The sequence below is a fragment of the Heteronotia binoei genome, chromosome 1, assembly GCF_032191835.1.
Source record: "Heteronotia binoei isolate CCM8104 ecotype False Entrance Well chromosome 1, APGP_CSIRO_Hbin_v1, whole genome shotgun sequence".
NCBI classification, from domain to species: Eukaryota; Metazoa; Chordata; class Lepidosauria; order Squamata; family Gekkonidae; genus Heteronotia; species Heteronotia binoei.
The window spans coordinates 178524153-178551460 of NC_083223.1; the positions used below are offsets into that span (position 1 = coordinate 178524153).

The following is a 27308-nucleotide window of genomic DNA, read 5'->3' on the forward strand; positions in this document are numbered from 1 at the left end:
TTTCAATTTGTTAGCCCTCATCCGTTCCATAATTGTCTCCAGGCTCCTGTTCAATTTCCCCAGCTTCCCTGAGATCTGCTGGAAGCATGGAATCAAGCTTAGTGTCCTTTGCACATTGGTGGCAACTTAGCCCGAATCTCTTCAAGAGGGGATTGGATAAACATATGGAGCAGAGGTCCATCAGTGGCTATTAGCCACAAGGTATATAGATGGAAATCTCTGCCTGGGGCAAGTGATACTCTGTATTCTTGATGCTTGGCTAGGGAGCAGCAGCAGGAGGGCTTCTAGTGTCCTGGCCCCACTTGTGGACCTCCTGATGGCACCTGGCTTTTTTGGCCAACGTGAAGAAGAATTGTAAATTTATACCCCACCCTTCTCCCTAAATCAGAGACTCTGAGTGGCTTACAATCTCCCATGTCTTCTCCCCCCACAACAGACACCCTGTGAGGTGGGTGAGGCTGAGAGGGCTCTCACAGCAGCTGCCCTTTCAAGGACAACCTCTGCCAGAGGTATGGCTGACCCAAGGCCATTCCAGCAGCTGCAAGTGGAGGAGTGGGGAATCAAACCCGGTTCTTCCAGATAAGAGTCCACACAATCACTACACCAGACTGGCTCTCAATGTGTGACAGAGTGTTTGACTGGATGGGCCATTGGAGGTTTTTAAACAGAGGCTAAATGGCCATCTGACAGCAGTGAAGATCCTGTGAATTTAGGGGGAGGTATTTGTGAGTTTCCTGCATTGTGCAGGGGGTTGGACAAGATGACCCTAGAGGTCCCTCCCAACTCTATAATTCTATGATCCAACATGGCTTCTTTTGTTCTTATTTTCTCTTATGTTCTGGATAACCTCTCCCAGCAGCTTTACATAGATGTTGAATAGCAGGGGATAGAGCTTTGTGAGACCCATAAGCTGGGAGGTGGAGCAGACTACACTCTGAAACCTACCTTTGAGATAGGACTGAAGCCACCACAGAACAGTGCCTCCAAGTCCCAACTGCACAAAGTGTTCCAGAGGGATACCATGACTGACGGTACTGACAGCTGGTGAGAGGCCCAGGAGAATTAACGGTCATACTTCTCCTGTCCATCTCCCACTACAGGTCATCTGTCAGGTTGTCCAAGGCTGTTTGAGTCCCATGATCAGGCCTGAAAATAGTTTGGAACAATCAACTTCATTCAGAAATCGCTAAAATAGCACAGCCACTACCTTGCTCAAGAATGGTACCTTAGAGGCTAAACAGTAATCATTCCGTTCTTTTGGTTCTAGAGTTGATTTCTTTAGGAGTAGATGCAGCACTGCCCAGTTCAAGGTATGGAGGACCACCCCCTCTGTTGGGGAGATGTTTACTGTCTTTGGGACCCAATCTGCCAGCCACCCCCCCCTCCCATTTGAAAAAGGAAGAGTAGTAATCCAGCCTCTGCATGCGGAGCACATCAGAGAAGGCCATCCCATTAGTTTGGGGTTATTCAAACCTAAAATGGGCCTAGAGCAGATACAAAGCACCAGAAAGGATCTTAGTAACTGTGAAAGTGCAAACAGGCCTCAGATGCATGCCTCCCTGTGTTTTCTCTCACTTCATTGTCTAATTGATCTATGCATCCTTCCTTAGATGTGCTGTTCCCAAAATTCTGACTGGACTGCTGCAAACTGAGAAGGTTTAGATAGGGTTTATATTGAGCTGTCTTCTTGGTGTTTGTGCTTCTCTTTTTGTGAACTATGTCTAGTTGCCTGCTACAGTTGTATATAACTGTACAACTCTTTTCCTTTGATTCTAGAATTCAGTTAGCAGAGAAGTTTGTAAAAGCGGTTTCTAAACCTAGCCGGCCAGATATGAACCCCATCAGGTGAGTAAGGCTTCTTCTTGCTGCTCTCTGGGATTGTGATGCATAAATACTTGGCAGTTGGCAGTGCAACTGTGATTAACTAGCACATTAATCTGTGTGTTAGAAATACAAGAGAACCTCTGGGAAAACGTTTTCTGATCAATCCATATGTGAGGACATTAGGTTCAAAGTGGTCTCGCTAGAAAAACTGTTCCTCAAGCTTGTTCTGTCTCTGAGGGTCTCCGTCTTTTCCTGTGCGCTTGGTGGAGGGATAGCAGGGCCAGGGCAGGAAAAATCAGTTTGTTGAGCATTGAGAGTCACCCTGGAAGCATGCTACATATAAAAGAGCAGAATTCATCTCCCACACCTTGGGGAATAACAAATTTTATTTGAATGCATGTGCTGGCCAGAAGCACATTTTTATTTATTTAATTTATATGCCACCTTTGGCTGCCAGGTGATCTTCAAGGCAGTTAACAACAGTTAAAACATTAAGAAATCTCAGTTTAAAAACAATCCAGATAAAACTAAAAAGCAGACCATATATATCAAGGCTAGCTAACTGAAAGCCAAATGGAAAAGCTCTGTTTTGCAGGTCCTGCAGAAGTTAGATAAGTCTCTCAGGGCTTGCATGTCATTTGACAGCTGGTTCCACCAGGATGGAGCCACAACAAAGAAGGCCCTCCATCCTGGTGGGTGCCAGGCAAATCTCCCAGGGGCCAGGCAATACAAGCAGGTTGCAAGATGAGGAACACAAGTTTCGGGGGAGGGAAGAACTTGTTGGAAGAGGCAGTCTACCAAGTATGAAGGTCCCAGACTGTGAAGGGTTTTGAAGGTAATCATCAGCACCTTGAATTAGATCTGGAACTCATTTGGCAGCCAGTGCAGCTGTTTCAAGACAGGGCAGATAGGATCTCTCCAAGGAGTACTCATCAGCAATATTGCAGCTGTGTTCTGGGCTGCTTGTAGTTTCCAGAGTGCCTCCAAGGGCAGCTTTACATAGAGCACATTGTAGAAGTCTAAGTGAGAGGTGACCAGGGCATGAATTACAGTGGCTAGTTTGGACTGAGATAGATATGGGAGCAGTTAAGAGGGCTTGGTGCAAATAGAAAAATGCCGTCCTCTCTATTGCTGACAACTGCTTGTCTAAGGACAAGGAGTAGTCAAGCCAGATCCGCAGAATCCACTAATTAAAGTAGGAACCCATCAAGAGTTGGGATCTGAAGGTCCCTTGGAGGTCAGTCCAGGCCATCCCAGCCAGATGATCTCCATTTTAGATCCTCCTGCCACAGGAGGTGGTGGCAGCTACATGCATAGATGACTTCAAGAGGGGATTGGATAATATTTGGAGCAGAGGTCCATCAGTGGCTATTAGCCATGGTTTAGATGAAACTCTCTGGGGCAGTGATGCTTTGTATTCTTGGTGCTTGGGGTGGGGGCAACAGTGGGAAGGCTTCTAGTGTCCTGGCCCCACTGGTGGCTCTCCTGATGGCACCTGGTTTTATGTGTGACAGAGTGTTGGACTGGATGGGCCACTGGTCTTATCCAACATGGCTTTGCTTATGTTCTTAATTTCAACCAATGAGCCAGTTGGCCTGCAGAAAGGCACACGTCACTTGTGTTGTTTTAAATAGAGATTCAGAAATAATTCATAGGAAGGCAACATCTGTTCCTATTTACCTGAGTTTTCAAATCATACAATGGGAAATGATTCAAGGGCTCTAGTGGTATTGCTAAGCTGTACTTTTCAGATCAGTAGAAGCAAAGGGACTTTGGAATCATTATACTTATAAACACAATCAGTGTTGCATTTTTTAAAAATTAATTTATTTTATTGTTGGGATTTATATCCTACCCACCCAAAAGGCAAATGCAATTTTGGGCTATATCAACAGAAGTATAGTGTCCAGATCACATGATGTGATCGCTTTACTCTGCTCTGGTAAGACCTCACCTGGAGTATTGTGTTCAGTTTTGGGCACCACATTTTAAGAAGGATATAGACAAGCTGGAACAAGTCCAGAGGAGGGTGACGAAGATGGTGAGGGGTCTGGAGACCAAGTCCTATGAGGAAAGGTTGAGGGAGCTGGGGATGTTCAGCCTGGAGAGGAGGCAGCTGAGAGGGGATATGATCACCATCTTCAAGTACTTGAAGGGCTGTCATATAGAAGAGGGTGTGGAATTGTTTTCTGTGGCCCCTGAAGGTAGGACCAGAACCAGGGGGTTGAAATTAAATCAAAAGTTTCCAGCTCAACATTAGGAAGAACTTCCTGACCGTTAGAGCGGTTCCTCAGTGGAACAGGCTTCCTCGGGAGGTGGTGGGCTCTCCTTCCTTGGAGATTTTTAAAAAGAGGCTAGATGGCCATCTGACAGCAATGAAGATTCTGTGAATTTAGGGGAGGTGTCTGTGAGTTTCCTGCATTGTGCAGGGGGTTGGACTAGATGATCTAGGAGGTCCCTTCCAACTCTATGATTCTATGCTACCTAAGCAGGCTCAGGGTGGGTAATATACATTAGATCAATTAAAACCATAAAAATTAATCATAAAGGCAATTTGCAGTGTCAGAGACAATTTACAATTTAACAATCTTAAAACAAGATGGCTATGTTCCTTAAATTTGCTCAAGCTGCTAATAGTAGCTAAATTTACAGGCTTTTTATGGAATAAAAATAGCTTGGAGAAACGTCGACTGCGGGGTGACATGATAGAGGTTTACAAGATAATGCATGGAATGGAGAAAGTAGAGAAAGAAGTACTTTTCTCCCTTTCTCACAATACAAGAACTCGTGGGCATTCGATGAAATTGCTGAGCAGACAGGTTAAGACGGATAAAAGGAAGTACTTCTTCACCCAAAGGGTGATTAACATGTGGAATTCACTGCCACAGGAGGTGGTGGCGGCCACAAGTATAGCTACCTTCAAGAGGGGTTTAGATAAAAATATGGAGCACAGGTCCATCAGTGGCTATTAGCCACAGTGTATGGAGCACAGGTCCATCAGTGGCTATTAGCCACAGTGTATGGAGCACAGGTCCATCAGTGGCTATTAGCCACAGTGTATGTGTGTATATAACATTTTTTGCCACTGTGTGACACAGAGTGTTGGACTTGATGGGCCGTTGGCCTGATCCAACATGGCTTCTCTTATGTTCTTATGTTCTTAAACAGTGTAGAAACACATCTGGGCCAATATACAGCTGGAGGGGCAAATCAGATCAGGCAGACATCTGAACCTTCACCAAAGAGCTTCACCAAAAAGCCTGGCAGAAGAGCTCCATCTTGCAGGCCCTGTGGAAAATTTTCAGTTTTCTGTTCTATTGTTTTTTTTCCCCCAAGCTTTGATTCTCTTGAGGGCTGGGATTTTTATGACTCCAGTGCATTCTTAGGACATAGTCCTGGGTAGTGTAACAGTGAATAAGGTTTGAAAAAGCAGTCAACAATGTCATTTTATAGTTTACCTGCCCTTTGAGAACCTTTGATTTAGAATACTCTAGGTGAGTTTGGGCCTGCATATAATTCGGCTTTCTGGTTTGTTTTTCCCACAGAGTAAAAGAAGTGTACAGGTTAGAGGACATGGAAAAGATTTTCCTAAGGTGAGTCCTCAGAAAGCATTCTGTGAAATGAAAAAGGAGGGCTCTGTTACTGTTTGAAAAGACTGTTAAATTCTGAATTGGTGGGGAGGGAGAGATAGTGGCCTGCCAAATATGCATATTGGCTAGAGTAAGGAAATTTGTTGGTTTACTGTAGCCAAGTCTGCAGCCTCCAGCTTTGTCATTGCCAAGCTTGCAGAGTTATGTCTCCTTTTCCCTCTTTGTGACATAGATGAGTATTGCACGAGCGGTTGCACACTGAGAAAATGCTTGGCTGTTTTTGTAAAGTTTAGCACAATGGTGTTTTGCATAATGGAATCAATAGATGGTGGTGAAACAGTCAGCCATCATAATATTCTGTTCTTTAAATCTCTCTGCTGTCTTGACCTGCATCAAAGTTCTGGCTTCTTTCCCTTAATACTCTGGAAAAACTCCACTGGGTCTGCTAAACTATTGCTGATTTAAGATTTGCACCTATTGTGTTTTATTGTATGTAAACACCTCTTCTCCCTTTTTTGGATGCTCAGGTTAGAGATGAAAATAATCAAGGGCTCATGTGGAATGCCACGGCTGTCATACACTGGCCGAGATGACAGGCACTTTGTACCCACAGGATTGTACATTGTTCGAACTGTCAGTGGTAGGTCCTCCTGTATGAACCTCAAGTATAAGGTTGGGGCATGTGCATTCTGCTTGGATTGGTGGTGGTCTCTTGCTTCCCAATACTTACCTTGGCTTTCTTTGGATCTTTTTGGCCTCATTCTTTTTTTTTTTTTTTAAACACCCCTAAAATGAACACTATCTTTCTTTGGGCTCTCTTAGTTTTGTTGTGTTGTCTGTTCCTGAGCATCTTGATTGAGGTAGCTTGGAGCTTGCTGTGTTGGAGAAATTTGGGGGGCTGAGGAGAATTTGCTAGCTTCTCTCTCCTCACTTGCTGAAGACTTTCTGCAACCTACTGCAGTGGTGGGTCTGTCTCTCTCTCAGCTTCCACCCTCACCCCTCAACAATCTGAAGTATTTATTTAGCACAATGCTGAATTTGTGTTCCAATGCCCTTTCCTTCCTAATGTCATTCTAACTCTATTGAAATGGGTAGGATAACACAATAGTTGAATAAGAACATTGGGCAGGCCAATTACCAGTTTCATTCAGTGTCCTGTGCCCACCATCTGGTTGACTTCTATGCTCATTTTTAGCTAATAGCCATTGCTATTTGCATTTGATGAATTTGTCTAGTCATTATTTTAATCCATCACAACATGCTGGGACACTTGAGTTTCAGCATTTTGCTGTGTTGAAGAACAAACTTTTTTGCATTGAGTGAATTTCATTCAGTATCTTTTTGGTTCTTGAGAATAAACTGCTGTCCCTATATACCTTTCCAAGCCATACTTAAGTTATTTATCTCTTAAGCCATCCCAGTGATGGGTTCTTGAGAGAAAGTAATGCCACTGGGAACTGTCCTAAACTATCTTAGAAGAAGGTGTGTACCGTCATTTAGAAATGTTTCCTTTATTAAAGCATATTTGTTCAATGGAATGACACAGTGCACAGTCAGCAGGGGTTTTGCCGGGAAGATTAATGAGCAGAAGGCTAATCACTTTACTGCTCCTGTTTCCAGATTGTTTCAGCGAAATACACATGGATTTTGTACCTAGATGTAACAGGATGGATCCTATGCAGTATCCATGGGAGGCAGAGAAAGAGTTGTATATTTCTTGTCTTCCCCCTCAGTAGTCACTTTTTTTTTGTATTTTGCATTTGTTTGTGTGTGTGCACATCCCTGGAAGTCATGGTGACCTCTGGTGATTCCTACTGGGGCATGGAGGATGTTCAGAGAAGTGGCTTGATAGCCTGCCTCCTGACCCTGGTATTCTCTGGAGGTCTCCCATCTAAATACTTGGCAGGGTTGGCCCTACTTAGCTCCCAAGTTCTAACAAGATAGGGCTTGCCTGGGCTATCCAGGTCAGGGGCCCCCCTTAGTCACCAAAAAGGTGATGTGAGGTTTTGGGAGAAAGATGATGAAGATTAGAAGCCACATGATGTGGGCAGCTGCTGTGAGGAGAAAATTGGGCAAAATGCCCATCCTTCTAATTGAGTCGAAGGATGGTTTATTGCATGTGAAGAAAGGAAGTGCAGGATCCAGCCAGCACCTTTCTCTTCCTTCATACTTATTCTCCCGTAAGTGATGCCCACTTAGCCGTGACATTTTTGAAAGAAATAATAGGAAGGAGTAACAAAACGATCAAGCTTGATTTAGGATTCTAGATTGTGAATTTAAACACACAATTTTTCTTATGTCACTTCTTGATAACAATCTCTGGCTTTCTTCAAAGATCCCTGGACCATGGCAATCAGCAAAAATTCTAACAGGAAATTTTTCTACAACAAATCAACACTGAAGTCAACATATGAACTTCCTCCTGAATCTGTCTCACCATTTCAGTGAGTACCATTCAAGTAGCTATTTCCCCAGATTCCAGTTAAATAGATTCAAAACTAGTTAAACTTTGCAGTATAGAAATGCATGTCACTTTAAAAACCAGTGATTGGTTTAGTGGTACTGGAAGAAAGTGGTTAGAAATCCAAGAAAAAGGCAGCATACAGTGTTAAGGCCTGTGGGAAAGGGAGGGGTAAAAGAAGATATACTTTGGATACTTGCAGCAGTTTTTTGTTCAACTAGCAGAGTATTCCTTGTACCAGTGCCAAAAAGTGAGCAGAGTATAACATTGCCAGTTTAGTTACAGACTATGTCGTGAGTGATCAGATGAAGGAACTTAGAGGTTCTGGATTCTGGGTGCTACTACAAGAATAGAAGGAATTCTTCTTAAACCTAACTTGCATTGACTGCAATAATTTTCAAGTCTCATTAGCCTTTCTACCTTCTGTCTCTAGTCATTGACTATGAATTCTGCTGCCTGTTGAATTTGCTTTGTTTGCAGCTTCAGCCACGTTCCTCTGCTCTTCAGTTCACTTTACATCCTTCAGAGCCCACTGATGTAATTTAGGAGTATAACTCTGTTTAGGATTGTGCTTTTAGTCTCTACTTCTTTCTAGCCCCCCATTCTGTCTTTATGCTCTTCCACAGACTTTGTCTTAGCTTTTTGTTGCTTGCTGTGAGGGGATTAGCCACTCCTAGAGACTCTGCAACCTTGTGGCAGAGCTGTAACTGAAACTTTATCCCATTTTGTTGTCACCTGTGCTCTTCTATAAGAGCCAGTTTCATACCGCCTTACTTGAGCAGCTTTCCCTGCTGCTTGGATGATTTCCCTTTTCCATATCTTTTGTCTGGTAATGAAAGGAGTGTGGTTATGGCAGAGTTTGTATTTCATGCTCTTAGAATTAGATAAATCTTAAAAATAGTAACACTGGGCTTAAGTACTAATGGAACTATAGATTCTGTTTGTTTTGCCAAGATTCCTTGGGGCACGCAGGCATTCTGACTTTAGTACAGGAACAGACTTCATGTGGTTATTATGACATCCACTCTTTCCCAAGGCCTGTGGCACATGCAGAGACTGTGAAGGTGAGAAGAGAGCTTGTCCTAGTACTGAGCCTTTGCAGAAGGCACAAGCAGCATCTCATCACTGCAGAAGCTCAGGAGGGAGGAAGTAAAACAATTCTTCTATTGCTCCTGCAGTCAATGAAGAAAAACGGGTGATTTCTCTCCCTTTCTTCAGAATGCAGCACAGAAGAACTCTCTTCCTTTCCTCCCAAAAGTTCTCTGTGGAAAGAAGTGAGGGGTGGATTTTTACTCATGAGCTGGGCTTGCATGGGTGTTCACAAGAGGGGATCTGACTGATCTTTGTCACTAAACTTTCCTTGTGCCCTCTTCTCACTCATGTATTTGCCATTTTTTTTCTTATTGCTCCAAATCTTTGGAATTCTCTTCCCTGCCAATACCTGCTCCATCTTTCTGTACTTTTAAAGAATGTACAAGACTTTGCCTGAATAGTTCAAGGAAAGAATGTTTAACCTTTTCTGACTAGAAGACTGTCTTGAACAGTTCCAATGTCCTGGAAATTCGAGAGCTCCAGTGAACTTGCTTCAAGTTCCCTATCTCTCTTGGTATGATGGGTAATGAGAAACTGTGAGAGCCATCTGAACTTTCTTTTGTCAGCTTGCTATGAGGCAGCAAGATACACTGCTTTTCTTAACAAATCCAGGCATTTACTCCCTTGCCTATCCTCTTGTGCATATTTCTTGTAACAGCATTTTGGCAGAAAACTTAAGAATGGCTTTGAAAACAACGGGAAGGCAAGAGGCCTTTGTGTGACTTTGATAATTGATGCATTGCATTATCATTTGTAAGTTCTAATGTGACTGTAATTAGACGTTGATACATTTTCTTGTCACAATGCTAATATCACTCTGTTCAAACAGTGCAGCTAAGTAGGCTGTGAATATTAAATGCCAGTAATTGTTGGACTCGATGGCTGCTCCGTCTGTGGCAATTAGCTACTCTCTTCCCTCCCATCCCCCAATATGACAGCAATCTTCAACAAGAGGAAGAATCTTGAGCTCAGAAATGGATTCTTGACTAAACAAGTTAAGCCAAGAAGGGTCTTTTTTAAAAGTACCATTCTGGTTTTTTTAAAAATGCCTTTGTCTAAAATGTCAAGCTTGAACAGTTCAACTTGCCGCATTTCCTGCTGTGTCCATTTTATTTGCTGGACCTTTCAGAAGTCTCCTATAAGACCTTTTGTGGACTCTGGCAAGGTTACTTCATTTCCCTTACCCTCTTGGAAGCCTAAAAAAATTCCACTTGTGATTGTTTTTTTCCCCTTTCACACACAATAGACATTGATTTCCTCTTTCTACTCAGTGCTTTGACTTGAGGCAAAAATACGCTTGTTTCTGTTAAAACAGCTTCCTTTTATAGACCTGACCAGGGTGTTTGCACTAGGAACGCTGTAGGTTTTGGATCCTGCAGAAATGATCAATGATCTTGCAAAGTTTGGCCATTTCTTAAGGCACTCTAGTATAGGTATCAAACTTTTTTCCTGTATGAAGGGCATACTGTGACTTCTGGTGGATGGAGGCTTCACGTTTATTAGCAAAGATATAGCCATAGTTTAAAGGCCATTCCTTATGAGCAGTTTCCAGTCACTGGAGGCAGCAGAAGGTAAGCTTGTGTGAGTTGCCTGAATATTAATTCTGGAGGCAGCTTTGAAGACTGTGTAATATATAAAAATATGTCCAGCAGTTAGCTGCATCCTTGTGGGTTCAGCTTCCTGCAGCCAACTTGAGCCTTATCTGTACTACATCATGGTGTAGAATCTCTGTAGAGAATCTGGTTCAGAATTCACATTCCAGGTATTTTGGCTTTCCTTGTTTCAAAAACCTGAGAACATGTTGCTGACAACACAAAACAAGGTATTAAGCAGGACTTCCAGTAGTGTTATATGTTTTCTGTCCCCCGCACAAATCTCTGCCCAGAGCTGTGGCTTCTACCCTCTCCCCCTCTTTCTGTGACTCCCTCCCTTCCATCCTTCCCTTGCAATGAGTTGGGTAGTTAGCTCTTGAATAAGTCCTTCCAGCACGGCAATAGTGATTTCCAGAGACAGTTGGATTTTCACTAATTTCCCACACTGTTTCCTGCCTTTGAAGAAGAAATAGACTTTGCACTGGGCTCTACTTGTGCTGGGCAATGGGTGTGTGTGTGGGTGTGTGAGGGAACAGAGAAAAACCAGCTGATCCATGTCATTTGAATGCCATGTTCACTTTTCCATCTCCACAATGGCAGCGAAGGGAATCACTGCTTGGGGAGCTCTCTTGCAAAATACGTAATGTTACAATTACAAAAAAGTGTTAAATGTGCATAATGTCATATACAGTGTTTAAGTCCTTTTGAGTACATATTATAGATTTTATTTTGGTATCCAGCTTTTGTTTTAAAAACCCAAGAGACTATTAAAAATGTAAGCTTCTTGAAGATCCTTAGGCATTTATTGCAAGGGGTGGGTGTGCAAGCACACTGCAGTGCCTTTTAAAAGTGCATCTGGATAGTCTGTGATGGTAGAACCCAACAGCTGCCTTATTCTGAGCCAAAAACATCTAACTTGGTATGATTTGTGCTGCTTTCCAGGGACTGGAGTTGAGCTAGGGACCTTAATATCTACGGTGCCTCCTTTCTTATTGCCTGGGCTGGCTTTCTATGCTGATTTCTATCTTCTCTATCCACAGCATTTGCTACTTCAACCGCCTTTTCTGGTTCTGGGAGGATGGTGTCAAAGTGCATGACTCTCAAAAAAGGGAAGATCCAGAGAAGCTATCTAAAGAGGCTGTCTTGTCCTTCATCAAACTCCATTCTCCCTCTGACCAGTCCATCAAGTCCTAGGGGACAGGAATGAAGCCTGGCATGGAATCTTCAGCCAAGGACTAGAATGGTTTTCTTCCAACCAGATGCGAGCCACTGGAATAAACTGCTGTCAAGGAGGGCCAGCTGGGTGGTAGGCTGTTCAGTGCAACATAAATGGGACAAAGCTTTAGACTGCAAAACAGCACTGTACATAAATATTTGTTCCTGGCAGCATCTACTTCAAAGGAGCAGATGTCATTCTTCTGGATTGATCCCCACCGTCCTTGCTTAGGCTTTTTTAACCCTTGCTTTGAAAATAGGCTGGCTTATGGCCTCCATGTTACAGGAAACACAGCAAACAAGAGGATGCACAGTGTTCTCCCGTAGCACCTGTAAGAGTGGAGGACTCTGCTGCTGCAGCCAGAGTTGTTCAAAGGGATGTGGCCCAAAGGCAGAGCATATTTTGAACCACTTCATTTTGCCTCGTGATACCTTTCTGTGTTACAAGCCTCTAGGACAAGTGATACATTGGGAAGTTGTCTCTTGCACTGTTTCCTTAGGTTATGGTCCCAGCCTAGGGAATTCTGGGTGCTGGTGTTTTAGTGAGCAGAAGTTAGGCAAACATTGATAGTAACAGCTTAGGTAGCAGTGATCTTGTGACTCTACCTCAAGCTAATGTCATGGTTCTATGCAAATATACAAGACTGCCATCCTCAGGTGTGGCCTCTTTTGCCATCCTTTGGCTCTTACTAGTTCTAGAAAGATATGATTTTGAAAGTTCTAGTTCTAGAAAGAAAGAGATTTTGCCTTTTCTGTGTGTTTGAGGCATGTCCTATGGCTTTCTCTAATACAGAAAGATGGAGAGATCTGAGGTGGCCATAGAGAGATTTGAGAAGCGTGTGGATTGGCTGAAAGATTGAAAAGACCTTGATGTAATCATTCCAGTATAACGCAACTGCCCTCTTGTAGAGAACTCCTTTTTAAACATTGGAATTCTTACAATAGGCATTAACAACTTCTATCTGTGGATCAAAAATCTTGTCTGAAGTGAAGGCACAAATAGGGGATCTTTCATGTTCTCTCTGATAACACTGAAAATTAGCCTATCTTCTGTGAACTGTCTTTTGTTCAGTATAGGCCGTCAGGTGCTGGGAACAAAAGGCCATTTGAAGGTGCACGGCTGTGTTTTCCCCTTGTTGGGACTTCATGTAGGATCTATGGAAAGTATTTGCTTTCTGTTCTCCAATGGGAGCCAGTTGTTAATAATGCAAGCAAAAGGGCTCTGGCTTAGGCAGTGAAGTCAATTAAGCATTTGCAAGTTGGCAATAAAGGACAGTATTGATTGAGTAGGACAGGTATTGGTTGTAGAGGTTGTGCCTTAAAGAAGTCTCTCAGGCCTCCTAAAGTGGTAGGCACGAAACAAGCCTCAGCCCCTCTCACACCAAAGCAGTCAGAACAGGAATTATGCTAAAGGACATGGTTCAACCTTGAAGGAAGTATTGGATTCTAGGTAAGGTAGAGCTTTACTTGGACTGGGCAGCACAGGCCCCATGTTCATTTGTAAACTTTAAATTCTTAGAAGCCTCCTTGAGCTGTACATAAATCTTGTGCCCAGGTGTGGCTTGTGTGACTAAATCTCAGGCACAGTGAATAGGTCCAGTCTTTTGAGGCTGGTGTTCTCCCTGTGTCTGGAGGATCCACCATATGAATGTCACTTTACTTACAGAAGTTGCCTAGTTTGTCCAGTGTTGCAAAGCATAGATTAAAGTTCTTAGGTTTTTACTGGAAACTGATACTAAAGGGAGTTGTGGTTTGGAATTGAAAGCTGCTATAAAATAAATGTGGTTTAGGGTATGAGAAGGAAGGTCACTTTGTAATGCAGCATCATTGTTGAGGTCCAGCATGTATTCACAAAACCACTACATGCAGTGTGTTTGTGGTACAGTAGGAAATGTGCAGGCTTCAAGTTGAATTTTCTTCCTTGTCAAAAAAGGCTCATTGTTCCAAAGACTGGGCAGAATAATAGGAATTATATAGCTCGATCACACTCATTTCATATACAACAAAGGTGGACAAATAACAGCTGATACCTGCAATTTGACTTAATTGTGTTCACTTTTAAAAAGTATTTTGTTTTAAAGTTGGATGTGATTTGAGCTGCCTTTCCCTGTGAACTCATAAGGCGACTTGTAAGACGAATGAGCATTCTGCTTTTGGTCAGTTTTTTGATTGACAGTGGACACTCTTTTTGAGGCTGATTCTTAGGTCAGAAGGGAAGATAGTATGGGAGAACTAGGTTTTCTCTTGTATCAGTCCATTATTTTGGAAAGATTTATTAGAGAAAGGAAGGGTATTAAGGGACAAAATAAATTCTGAAATGCCTGTTCTACCATATAATCTACATTGTAACTATTGTTCTTGTGTGGCGGGGAAGGTAATCACTAATGATAAAAGCTCTGATGTCATCTTGAGGGTCAAGATTTGAAAGTATATGAAGATCTTTGGATTGTAAAGGCATTTTTAAAAACCTAGCAACAGCTTAATCCTAGTACAGACATGACCATGTCATTAAAGAGTATTATAAAGATTAGTCTGACCCTGTGGATAATTCAGCTCCTGTTCCCATAGCCTGGGCAGGGGGAGGGGGAGAATATGTCTTGCTACAAAAAATGTTTATAAAAACTGTTCTATGAAGCTGTGTATCAATTTGTTTGTCCTTCTTCCCTTATTTGTCTCTGTATTGCCAATACAGTCCTGGTAATTCAGAAATGTGCTTTGTTCTTGGCTTAAATAAATTTCCAAGCACTGTGCTCTGATCTGAAGAAGAAAATTGGGTTCTGGCCTGAATGCTGTATAGAGAAACGTGGAAACTGAAGTCTACTTGAAATCATCTACTAAATCAGTGAGATTAATGTAGTGCTTTGTTAACTGTTTCATGTGGGCTTCGTCTTGGGTTGCTGTATTCAATAGAAAAGCTATTAGTCATCTGGTGAAAATGCATGGACCAAAGTAAATGCAAAAGATTAGCACAAAATGTATCTGCCGTGACTCTGAAAGGACTACTGTTTTTTTTAAATAATAAATCTTGCCCATTTCTATAAGTTTAATGCAGACCCTGACATATTTCCCGGCTAGCATATGAAAGCTGTTTATTGGGTGCTCTATGTAAGCACAATTTTTTTTAAAGCTATGGAAGCCTGACTGCGGTATGTGTGTATATGTACACACATACATCTTAATTTACCACCAAACTATTTGCTCCCATTATTATAATTTATTAAATTTTACAAACAAGCAGCACAGCCTTCATACTGTGTACTATCACTAGTTGCAGTGGAAAGTGCAGTCAAGTCACAGCGGACTTATGATGACTGCACAGAGTTTTCTAGGCGAGGAGGAAGTTTGGATTTATACCCCACCCTTCACTTGGAGTCTCAGAGTGGCTTACAATCTCCGTCCCTTCATCTCCCCACAACAGACACCCTATGAGTCAGTGGGGCTGTGAGAACTGCTCTTAACCACTATGCCAAGTGGGCACATTCAGAAGTGGTTTGCCACTGCCTCCCTCAACGTTATGACCCTAGTATTCCTCATTGGTCTCCCATCCAAATACTGATCAGGGCCCACCCTACTTAGCTTCCAAAATGATATCATGCAATCGGGCTAGCCAGGTCAGGGTTACTATCACTAGTTACTGCACTGCACTGGCTACCTCTCAAGTACTGGATCCGGTTCAAGGGGTTGGTCTTTACTTTTAAGGTGCTTTATGGTCAGGGGCCTGCATATCTTCGGGACTGCCTCTCCCCATATGAATCCCCCACCCCCCAAGCTCTGAGGTCTGCTGCTCGACATCTTCTCATGGTCCCTGGTCCTAAGGATGCCCAGCTGGCTTCAACAAGGGCCAGGGCTTTTTCAGTACGGGCCCCTACCTGGTGGAATGAGCTACCGCTGGTGATCTAGGCCCTGTGGGACTTTATCAAAGTTTCTCAGGACTTGTAAGATGGAACTTTTCCGCCAGGCTTTTTATTAATCCAGTGGGAGTCCTTTGAAAGTCATCACTTCCCCCAGCATTTCACCATTATGGTGTGTTATGCTGTTTGCCGTCAGCTGCATGCTGTTTACCACCTATGTCTCTAAGATTGTTTACTGTGCTGCTCCTGTTTCATAATGTCTGTTTTTATGATATTATTTTAACTCTTTTGCTTTATTGTTGTAAGCCACCCTGAGCCCGCTTGTGGGATAGGGTGGGATATAGATCTACAGATTAAATTAAATAGTTAGGCAATCACAAAAAAGGGGGGCAATGATTGTTTAAATAGTGGTGTTAGCCAACCCACATCACCATCACATCCCATGCTGTTAGTGTGTTAGGCCTGCTCACACCTACATGCACAATCGGCAGCCTAAGGAAACTAAGCAGCAAGGCCCACAGACACCAGAAGGCTTGGTGGGCATGACTGCAACTTGTGTGCCGTGCTACCCAGCACCAGCAGAGCCCAATAAGCCTAATTTGGCCTGAGATCTTCAGGACTGGCCATGGGGGAGATTGTCAAGGAAGACTTGCAGAGCAAGGCATGCTTATCTCATGCCTTGAACACCCCATGAGTTTATTGTGACTTGGCAGTATGTTCTTTTTCTGCTTAGCACCAAAATGTAGTGGGAAAAAGCATCATCTAAACAGGGAAGAGAGTTTAATCTCCCAAAATGTCTGAGACACTGGAGCAATTTGAGAAGTTAGTTTTACACAGGTGGTCATTTAAGATCAGGAAAAATGAAAATTTCCTTTATTTAATTAATTTATCCAAACATTTTATACTTCCCCACCAACCCCAGAGGCTCATTCAACTTACTTTCTTTGGACTGAAGGGCTTCCATCAAACATGAGGCTTGTCTCCAAACCTGCTGTGGCATTACTAACTTCCCTAAGGCGTACAGGATGAGACTGGCCTAGGCCCTGAAAGCCTGGAGAGAGGCTGAAAAAGAACATAGGAGACTCCTGCAGTCAAGTCTTTAGGGAGGTGTCCATAAAATCTGTTACATTGTCCAGCAGGTGTAAATCACCACCACCAAAACCACAAGGGCTACTGAAAGTGCTGCATTCTTGCAATTTGCTTGACGAAGCATTTTCAGTTCTTTCTCTGAAAGAAGGATGGGGGGGGGGGGTGTGGAGAGAAAGAAAATATGACACTCTTTTAACCTCAAAAGCAATCTCATGCATAAAATTTCTTACGTTATTAGCTTATCTCTGAGAACTGGGATCTTAGACAAATCTCTCAACCAGCCCAAGCAGCTGTTGAAGTGCTACTGGCTTATTTTCCTCAGTGGCTCCTCTGTCATAAGAAGATGGCAGCATTTCCCTCTTACAAGTAACCTGCCTTCTCTTCTGCTCCCTGCCCTGCTGGTGGATAGCTTCTTGAAGACGAAAAGATTAGGTTGTGGAGGCTTGGCTTAGTCAGCATGTGAATGAAGGTCAAGTTAGAACCCAGAGGCCTTGTTATAACCATGGTGTGAGGTTTCATTTTCCACTTGGCTGAACTTTTCATGCAGCTTTTACAAAGAGGGAACAAACTATTTTATGGAGCAGGAAGCCAGTCTCCATATACAATTAGTCCTGCCTCACCAATGTGATTTTCATAGAAATCCCATGGCTCCTGTTTGCTGTTCAATTCTTAGGCAGGGAACAGAATAAGTTCATAAGTTTTGCACACCCACCCAATGATGTGCTTTAACCCATGATGACAGGGCAGGTTACTCAGACAGGATCGTCAGGTTTTGTTATGTGTGTGTAAGAGAAGGTGCTATAAGCTTTTTGTAAGATTCTCATGAAACATCTTTTACTTCTGCAGTCTGAATCAGTCTGCTTGTTGAAGAACTGTGCAGTTCATCAGCTTACTTCCTTATCTTGGCAACAATGATTTGAGTAAATACTCACCTACCTGCACGTATCTCTTGGTTCAAAAGGCATTGTTAGCTGATGCATGTACCTTGCTAACTGACCTTACTGATCACAAAGCCTGGGGTGTGACATGCTAATCTGTGTTGCTTGCTCACTCAGATACCTCAGAGAGAGGAGCATACTTTTGTTAGATATTCAGAAGCCATATTTTCTGCTTGTCTGACAAAGCCAATGTCATAATCTAAATCACGAACTACATTGTGTGTGCGGGGGTGTTCCTAAGGCTTGTTGTCATCTTTCAGCATAACCTACCTCACGGTGATGTTGTGAATCTCCATATGTATTCCACCCTAATTTCCTTGAAGACAGGGTGGGACTGAAAAGTAAACGCAGTCTCACTTCATTCAAAGGCCAACAGTTGCACTGCAGCTGCTTTTATGTACTTACTTTGTTGCTGCTTTTGCTACACAGCAATCAAGGCTATTCAGAGACAATTTCACTGCTTTTGTACTACTTGGTAGAGGTTAGGTTGTGAAGACTGCATATTTGACAACAGGATCATTGTTGCCAAGTGCAGTAGCAGCAGAGGTCAGAGCATAGCTCAGCATGTGGCTGCCGGAGGAGCAAGCTTAAGGGGAAGCTGCTAGTGGCCATAAGATGGCTCAGACAGCTGTTCCTTTGCATTTGCTAGCTCCTTGAGGGAGGCTGCTTTACTGAGATAAACCTATTATTTTGAAGCATGGGCAGAAGAACTCTAGTCCTTAGTTGGATGGTAGTTCATCACAGCCACTGTAACATTTGTGAGAGTGTGGAACATAATGCCTTGCTTGAGGACCAACAACAGGGCATAGAGGCCAAGGCCTTCCCCTGATGTTGCCTTCTGACTTTGATATCCAGAGGTTTATTGCCTCTTAAAGTGAAAGTTCTCTTTAGTCTCCACTGATAGACCTTCAATCTCAAACCCTATGCCATCAATGCCCCCACTTACATGTGTGACACCACAGACTTCCTGAGAAAAATATGATCTGCTGCCAGTCTTCCCAGGAACACTGTTTTGGCCACCATGGATGCCAAGTCTATATGCTAACATGCACCATAAAGACAGACTACAAGATGAACACTATCACCCCTGACCTTGCTATCAAGCTCTGCCATTTTTTCAGATTTGGTGATCATTTATTCCTTCAATGACAACACAATATGCCAGCATTTTCATAGCTGACCTGGAGCAGCACTTCCTCAGCTCCCATCCCTTAGTGCGTGCACACACACGGGATTTGTTGACAACATTTTTATTATCTGAACTCAGGAAAGAAGCACTGGAGGAATTTCACCAGGCCTTCAGCAACTTCTACATCATCATCAACCTGACCATGAACCAATCCACACAAGAAGTATCTTTTCTAGACATCACTGTACTAACTACGTAAAGGAAGCATAAAAAAACCCCTTATACTGGAAACGTACGATCCTGGGCCTAGTGAGGCCTACATGCTCCAGAGAAGCTTGCCTAGGAGTTATTACAGAAAGCCTGCATCTCCCAGGATCCCTTCTGTCCTCCTGATTGGGTGGCAAAGTTTTGGAGGGAAACTAGCCCAGAGAGGGGTGGTACCTGGGAGGAGAGCATAAAACGGGCCAAGCACAAATAGGGTGTGTTCTTTCCTGAAGAGGCTGCAGACAAAGAAGGAGAGCTCTCTGGAACAGGCAGAGATGAGATCCCTCACCCAAGGGAGGTAGTGAGTTTTGGTATCAGAGTAGGGACTGTATAGCTAAACATGTCAGGGCTTGTTTATTTGCACCAACCTGTTTTCATATTCACTATGGCACTAAATCTTTATCACCCATTTATTGTTTTTAGAGCATTAATAATAAACTTTTTGTTGTTATACTGCCTGGGTTCTCACATCTCCTTGGTCACAATTAAAAGGTATTTATTAATAAGGAAGACAGGGGTGGCTGGGTGCTCTGGGCCCTCCCATGCAGACCCTTACCAGAGTGGTGGCAGCCAGTAGAAGGCCCTCCTAGGTCCCTGCTGTGTGACGCCTACTGATCACCAAATATATCCATGTCTCCAGTTACCATCCTAAGAACACCAAACAATCCACTGTCTACAAACCGCGCTCTATGCTATAGCCACATCTGCACTGACCCTTGACAGATTCTCACCTGCAAGACCTTGTTACAGACATTTTTTTAATTACTCTATTCACCTGACATAGTAAGGAAACAGATCAACAAAGCCAGAAGGAGACCAAGGGATAACCTACTACAAGATCGGCCCAAATGAAACAAAACAGAATACCACTGGTGGTCACGTACATCTGAAATGGGTTCAATGCATCATTAATGACCTGCAACCTATGCTGGGCAATGATACTTTTCTCACACAGGCATTGGGATGCAAACCTTTTCCTGCCCATAGGCAGCCTCCTAACCTTAACTTCTCATCCACAGTAATGCACTTCCTAACACAGACATGGACTCTGGAACCAGGACATGCAACAAATCAAGATGCTAATTCTGTCCCCATGTGCACTCTGACCACACACTCATAGGACCTAACAGCACTATACCATCTCAGATTCATTCACTTGTTCATCTTTTGATGTTATACATGCCATCCAATATCAGCAATGCCCTTCCACTCTCTACAGCAGATCAATCCCTATGCAAATGAATAAATGGACATAAAGTCAATATTGAAAAACACAACATTCAAAAATCACTGGGAGAATGTTTTAATCTTCCAGGACATTCCATTACTAACCTAAGAGTGGCAGTCTTTAAACACAGAAGCTTCAAGGGGAAGTTTACCATGAGAGATTGCTGAACCTGATGTGCACAAATGTGGAACTGAAATCCCCCTGGCCTGATTAGGGACTCAGAACTCTTATCTCACTACAAGTGCTTATTTTCAATCCCTAAACATTTCTCTCCTGCTCTAATCAAGCTGAATACATCTTGCATTGTAACTTTGCATCCTGACCCCCTTCTTGCAACACGCATCCAACCTTCTGACTGGGTTGTAAGGACTCCTTGTATCTGAGGAATAGAGCCTTGTCTCTTGAAAGCACACCCTGAAAATCTTGTTGGTTTCTACGGTTCCATTGGTTTGAATCTGGCTGTTCTGCTGCGGACCAACATGGCCATCCTCTGAAACTATCCTTTATGAATGCTGTATATGCTTGAGGACATCACTACATCCCCAGGCAACAAATTTCATATTTTAATCACTCATTGTATAAAGAAATATTTCCTTTTGTCTGTCCTGCAACTACTTCCCATCAGCTTCATTGGATGCCCTTGAGGTCTATTATTTTGGGATACGGAAAAAAGTGCACTCTGTTTTTTTCTTCCCACATGATTTGATAAGTGTCTATTATGTCCCCCCCCCCCCCCCCAGTTGTCTCTTTTCTAAATTGAAAGGTCCCTGATTCTTCAGCCTTTTCTCATGTGCTCCAACCCCTAGTAATCCTGCCTACCCTCTTCTGTGCTTTGGCCAGCTCTGCAATATTCTTTTTGAGTTACAGTTACCAGAATTGCATATGGTATTCCAAATGTAGAAGATACTGGATTTATACCCCGCCCTTCACTAACTGAAGGCGTCTCAGAGCAGCTTAGTATCTCCTTTCCTTTCCACTCCCCACAACAGATGCCCTGTGAGATAGGTGGAGCTGAGACAGCTCTCCCAGAACTGCTCTTGAGCAGAACAGCTCTGTGAGAACTTGTGACTGACTCAAGGTCACATCAGCAGATGTATGTGGAGGAGTGGGGAATCAAACCTGGTTCTCCAGATAAGAGTTCACACACTTAACCAGTACACAAACTGGCTCTCACCTTAGATCTATAAAGGGGGATTATAATATTGGTCATTTTCAATCCCATTCCTAATAATCACCAACCCAGAGTTTGCCTTTTTCACTGCTGTGACACACTGGGTTGACACTGGTTACTGTGCTATCCATCATGACCCCAAGCATACAGGCCGACCCTAAAGGCTGGCTATTTACAATACCCAACATCAGGCGGGCAGGAAATTGTTTTAGGTTAAACACCTAGAAGAATTTCCCAATGTTGAAATCTCTAATGCTCTGAATGTATTTTGATAAAAGCAGTCTAAAACCTCACTCAAATAAATACATTGGCCATGGTAGGGAGGCTGGGCAATTTCCTTCCAGGGCCCTTTAACACAGAGGCAACCCTGGTTTCCGCTACCAGAGCAGCTCCAGGGTTTTCTAGACAACTTGCCTATCCTTGGTTCTTAGCTACCTGGCTTCAGTCTGGCGACGGAACACAGAAAGCTTTGGTTGCTCTGGTGGCTGATCTCTGCAGACTGATAAAAGGAATGGCTCATGATGAGTTTGCAGGATCTAACAGCATCGTTGACACAGCTGCCTACCTAGTTTTACTGGAGCACAACAGTATGCTGCAGGGATTAGAGGGGAAGTGCTTTAATGGTTTAAATCTTTATTAGTGGAGCTGTTTTAGAGAGCTTTTGGCTAGCTATGCTGTGTTAACACAGGAATGAACTGGTACATTTTTTAGCTATCACTGTTAGTCACCTTGAGTCATTCAGAGGAGAAGGATGGGCTAAATCACAGCTCCCTTGTGTATACCTTATAAGAGATCTTACACTGAGGTTATTTCTATACTCCAGAGAAAGGAGTATAGTGAATATTGTGGGATAGTGGAATAGTAAAGATTCCCCAGCAGGTGGCAGCACAACTTAAAATAGCCAAGCGTAGGTTGTCTGTTGCTCCCTTAACTTTCAGTGCTTTTTTGAGACAACATGTAAGAAGTGAGCATAAAAGTAGCACTTGCTCAAGGGAGACCAGTGGTACATTATTACATCCTTAGGGAAGGAGAGTAATGAGGAGGAAATCTTTGTTCCTTTTATTTAACAGCATTTGTGCACGATATAGAATTAAACAAAAACAAGTGGGGACCCATCAGAAATTTGCAGCGAGGATGCATTCCCCTTACTCCCTTCCCCCTTCTGCAACAATCTTCCCCCTCTATCTCCTCCTCCCCTTATTTGCCAACCTACCCCATCTCTTTTGCCCTATCCCTTCTAATTAACTGCCCTTCTGATAACCTACCCCCTATTTCTCTCTTTCTCAGATTCGCCTTATGTTTCTTTCGTCCTCCCAACTCCTTCTCCATCAATCTATCATATCCTTGCTGCTCTCCCCTCCTACCCCCCCCCACCCTAGGCGCTTCACTCACTCCCACCCTTGCTGTTCTCCCCATCTACCTTCCAGCAGGTGGGTAGTGGGTATTCACTCAGGAAAGGGGGGCAGCGATGACCCTTCCCAGCTCAATTACTTTCTTGCCAAGGCGACCGTGTGGCCATTATTTGCAGATAGGAGGCACATTTGGAAAATAGTATATATACAAGTGGGAACCCACAAAGACTTGCAGGAGGCATCTCATCCCGATTCCTCCATCACTACTTCCCCTTTCCTGAAAGCCCCCATAGTCTCTCCCCTTTTCCTGTTTCCATCTCTCCTAGGGTTGCCAACCTCCAAGTGGGGCCTGGAGATCTGCCTTTAGGGTTGCCAGTTCCAGGTTCGGAAAATCATGAAGATCTGGGGATGGAGCCTTAGGAAGGCAGTAGCCTCAGCAGCATATAATGCCAGACAGTCCGCCCTCCAAAGCACCTGTTTTCTCCAGGGGAGCTGATCTCTGTTATCTGGAAAGCAGTTTTAATTCCAGGTGATCTTCAGCCCCTACCTGGAGGTTGTAACCCTAGTTCCCCTGGAGGGAAAGGCTGCTTTAGAGGGTCAAGCCTATGACATAATACCCTTCCTTGGTCCTTTCTCACCTCAATCCCACTGGCCCTCTGTCTTAAGCTCCCCCCACCAGCAATTCCTACCTAGGAAGACTGTGGCGCAGTTGTGTGGTGCCACAGTTCCCTGCCTTATTGTCTCCTTCTCAGCCATTCACCAATCTACCTTTTATCTACCTCCCATCTTCAGTGATATTTATTATTTATTTATTTAGTTTATTTATACCTCACCTTTCTCCACAGCAGGAATCAAGGGAACTTATATTATTCTCCTCTCTTTATACACACACAAACAAAACAGTGAGGTATGTGACTGGTTAAAATCACAGCAAGATGGGGATTCAAATCTGGATCGCCCTGATCCTGCTCTGAAGCTCTAACAGCTACAAGTGGTATTAAGTCACTCGGGGGTTGGTAACCTGGAAATCTCCCAGAATTACAACTGAATTCCAAACTTACAGATATTTGTCCCTCTGGAGAAAATGGCTGCTTTGGAAGGTGGACTGTATGCATTATATCCAGGGATGAGGTCTCATCCTTCCCCAAACCCTGCCCTCCTCAGACTCTATGAGAAAGTTTTCAGGAATTTCCCAGCCTGGAGTTGTCAAGCCTGGCCTCAATGAGTCCTCACTCAAAGGTCAAAATAGGCCTGGAAAGGACCCTGTCCTCTCCCCCTACCTTTTACTCAGCCTGGAAAAAGACAGGTTGCTTACCTTTAAATGTAGATCTTCGAGTGGTCATCTGTGCATTCACACTCATGGGATAGAGCGCCTGCGCCGATCCCCGAATCGGTATCTGAAAAGCCCGGGATTTTTCCGCGCTTGGCGCCAATGGGTATGTGCAGGCGTCCCAATACGCATGCTCACCGGCGCCAGCGTGGGGATCCCGCCAGTTCCTTCCTGACCGCTGGAAGCCCCTACTGGAGGGAGACCGTCAGCAGTGGAGAAGGAGGGCGGGTAGTGTGAATGCACAGATGACCACTCGAAGATCTACAGTTACAGGTAAGCAACCTGTCTTCTTTGTGGTCTCTGTGCTTCACACTCATGGGAGATTAGCAAGCAAGACATACCTGGAGGCGGGAAGACGGTCAACCGGAAGAGACAGCTTGCAACACCGCAGTTCCCAACCGAGTCCTCTGCTGAGCATGCACGTCCAGCGCGTAGTGCTTCATGAAGGCATGCAGAGAAGACCAGGTGGCAGCCTTGCAGACATCAGTAAAGGACACGCCACTGACGTGGCCATTGCTCTTGTGGAGTGTCCACGAACAGGTCCAGGTAACAGCTTCTTTGCCAACAAATAACAGAGTTTAATCGTCTCAGTGAGCCATTTTGAGAGCCTCTGAGACGAAATCCTGGGACCTAGCTTGGGAGCAGCATACGAAACAAAAAGCTGCTTGTCCTTACGAAAAATCTTTGAACAGTTCAAATAAAACAGCAAAGCACGCTTAACGTCCAAAGCATGCAACCTACGTTCCTCGTCTGAGGAAGGGATAGGGTAAAAAGTGGGCAACCAAACTTTTAAATTGAGGTGGAACTGAGAGACCACCTTCGGAAGAAAACTAATGTCCGGAGCCAGGGAAACTCCAGCCTCTCGAAAGCCAAGATAAGGATAATCACAACGCATCGCCGTGAGCTCCCCAACACGACATGCTGATGTGATGGCAACCAAAAATGCAGTCTTCCATGACAGGAGCTGCAAAGAGCACGTGGCCATCGGCTCAAAGGGGCAATGAGTTAGTTTGTCCAGCACTAAAGTCAAATCCCACAACTGTGGGGGTGATCTTGATGGTGGATGCAGCCTAAACAAACCCTTCAAAAATTTCTTGGACTGAGGGTGTGTGAAAACAGAGTACCCCTCCACCGGATCATGAAAGGCAGATATTGCTGCCAAATATACTTTGATGGAGGAGAAAACCAGGCCAGCATCCACTAGGGATAACAAAAATCAAAAATTACCGACAATCCCACCCAGCTAGGTGAGATTGAAGGGTCAACTAAGAACTCAGTGAATCTCCACCACCTCCTGTCATAGGAAGCGCGGGTGGACAGTTTTCTGTTTATAAGGACCCTGTCAGAGAACCCTACTGGTCGATGAACCACGCTGTCAGCTTCAGATGGGGCACGTTGTGATGGAATACATGCCCGCCCTGAGCCAACAGAAGGTCCGGTTCTGCCGGGAACTGGTAGAAGACCCCCCCTTGACAGTTGGAGCAGGATCGAGAACCAGTTCCGGCGAGGCCACCAGGGAGTCACCAGGATGCAGCATGGTCTCTCGCTTGCTATTTTGTTGACCACCTTCGTCAACAACGGCAGAGGCGGGAACATGTAGAGGAACCGGCCCTCCCAAGGAAGCAGGAGCCCGTCTCCCAGAGAGGCTGGATCCGCTCCCCCTCTGGAACAGAACATGGGACATTTCTTGTTCTCGGCCGTGGCGAAGACATCCAGCTGCAGGTACCCCCAAAGCTGGAATACAGGCTTCAGAAAACGCCACTGCAGTTCCCACTCGTGTGGGGAAGCCCCACCCCTGCTGAGGGAGTCTGCCTATAAGTTGAAGACCCCTGGAAGGTGTGCAGCCTTCACAAAGATGTTGTATTGTAGACACTCCAACCAGAGATCCATCGCCAATGCGCAGAGCCGACGAGACACTGTCCCTCCCTGCCTGTTGATGTAGCACAGGGCAGTGGTATTGTCTGTAAGTAGCGCTACAGTCTTCCCCGCCACCAAGGGGCGGAAAGAGCATAGGGCAAAGTGAACCGCCAGCAGTTCTAGGTAGTTTATGTGGCATTGAGTAAGTTTTGGCGGCCACTGGCCCCCCCCACACAGGCCTTCCATGTGGGCCCCCCAACCCCACAAGGAGGCATCTGTTGTGATAGTCACAGTAGGAGTCGGGAGATGGAAGGGAGCTCCCTGACAGATGTTGTTCTCTGACTCCCACCACTGTAGCGTCTGAAGAGTCACAGATGGGATGACGAACCTCTTTCGAGGCGAGTCTCTGAGTGGGCGAAACTGGCGAAGAAACCACAACTGCAGGCCTCTCATCCTCAGTTTCGCAAAAAGTAGCACGCTTGTCGTCGCCGCCATCAGCCCCAGCATCCGCTGCAGCTGCTGCGCTGTGCCCTACTTTCGCCTCTGTAAAAGTCGTACCAGACCGATAATGTCCCTCGCTTTCTGTGGAGGCAGGTATGCGCGATGCTGGTTCGTATCCAGCAAAGCCCCTATGAACTGCACTGTCCTTGACGGAGTAAGGTGAGATTTTTCCAAATTGACCTGCAACCCCAAGGTGTTGAGAAGACGTAGAGTGATGGCAATGTGTGTTGACAAACTTTCCCTCGACTTCGCCACAAGGAGCCAGTTGTCGATGTATGGAAAAACGACAACTCCCTGGAGATGGAGATGGGCAGCCACAACACTCATCATCTTCGTAAACACCTGAGGTGCAGTGGACAGGCTGAATGGAAGGGCTTTGAATTGGAAGTGTTGGGAACTCCCTGGAGATGGAGATGGGCAGCCACAACACTCATCATCTTCGTAAACACCTGAGGTGCAGTGGACAGGCTGAATGGAAGGGCTTTGAACTGGAAGTGTTGGGAATCCACTGCAAACCGAAGGAAACGCCTGAACGCCAGATGGATGCTGACGTGAAAGTAGGCATCTTTGAGGTCCAGGGTCGCCATCCAGTCCCCCTGATTGATGAGGGGCAGGATTGTTTGCAGCGTGGACATTCTGAACTTCTGGCACAGAATAAATTTGTTCAGATTCCGAAGATCCATAATTGGTCTTAAGCCCCCGTCCCTCTTGGGGACCAGGAAGTAGCGAGAGTAAAAACCTCCCGTCCTGGCCTCCATCGGAACTCTTTCTATGGCTTGTTTCTGTAGGAGGTTGTTCACCTCTGCCAGCAGAGGTGGGGAAGG

At 44.5% G+C, this 27308-nt stretch overlaps 2 protein-coding genes across 2 annotated transcripts in view; one reads left to right on the plus strand and one right to left on the minus strand.

Annotated features, from left to right (window-relative positions):
- CMTR1 (cap methyltransferase 1) overlaps positions 1-11798 on the plus strand; it is a 53468-nt gene extending 41670 nt beyond the window's left edge. The window contains 5 exon segments of the mRNA XM_060243468.1: positions 1777-1845; positions 5370-5417; positions 5942-6054; positions 7750-7858; positions 11600-11798. Of these exon segments, the coding sequence (XP_060099451.1) occupies positions 1777-1845; positions 5370-5417; positions 5942-6054; positions 7750-7858; positions 11600-11798 (538 nt within the window).
- Positions 11799-16476: 4678 nt separating this feature from the next.
- CCDC167 (coiled-coil domain containing 167) overlaps positions 16477-27308 on the minus strand; it is a 67889-nt gene continuing 57057 nt past the window's right edge. Inside the window, exon 4 of the mRNA XM_060244878.1 lies at positions 16477-16852. Coding sequence (XP_060100861.1) covers positions 16749-16852 — 104 coding nt within the window. The 3' untranslated portion in view covers positions 16477-16748. The remainder of the gene's footprint in view (positions 16853-27308) is intronic.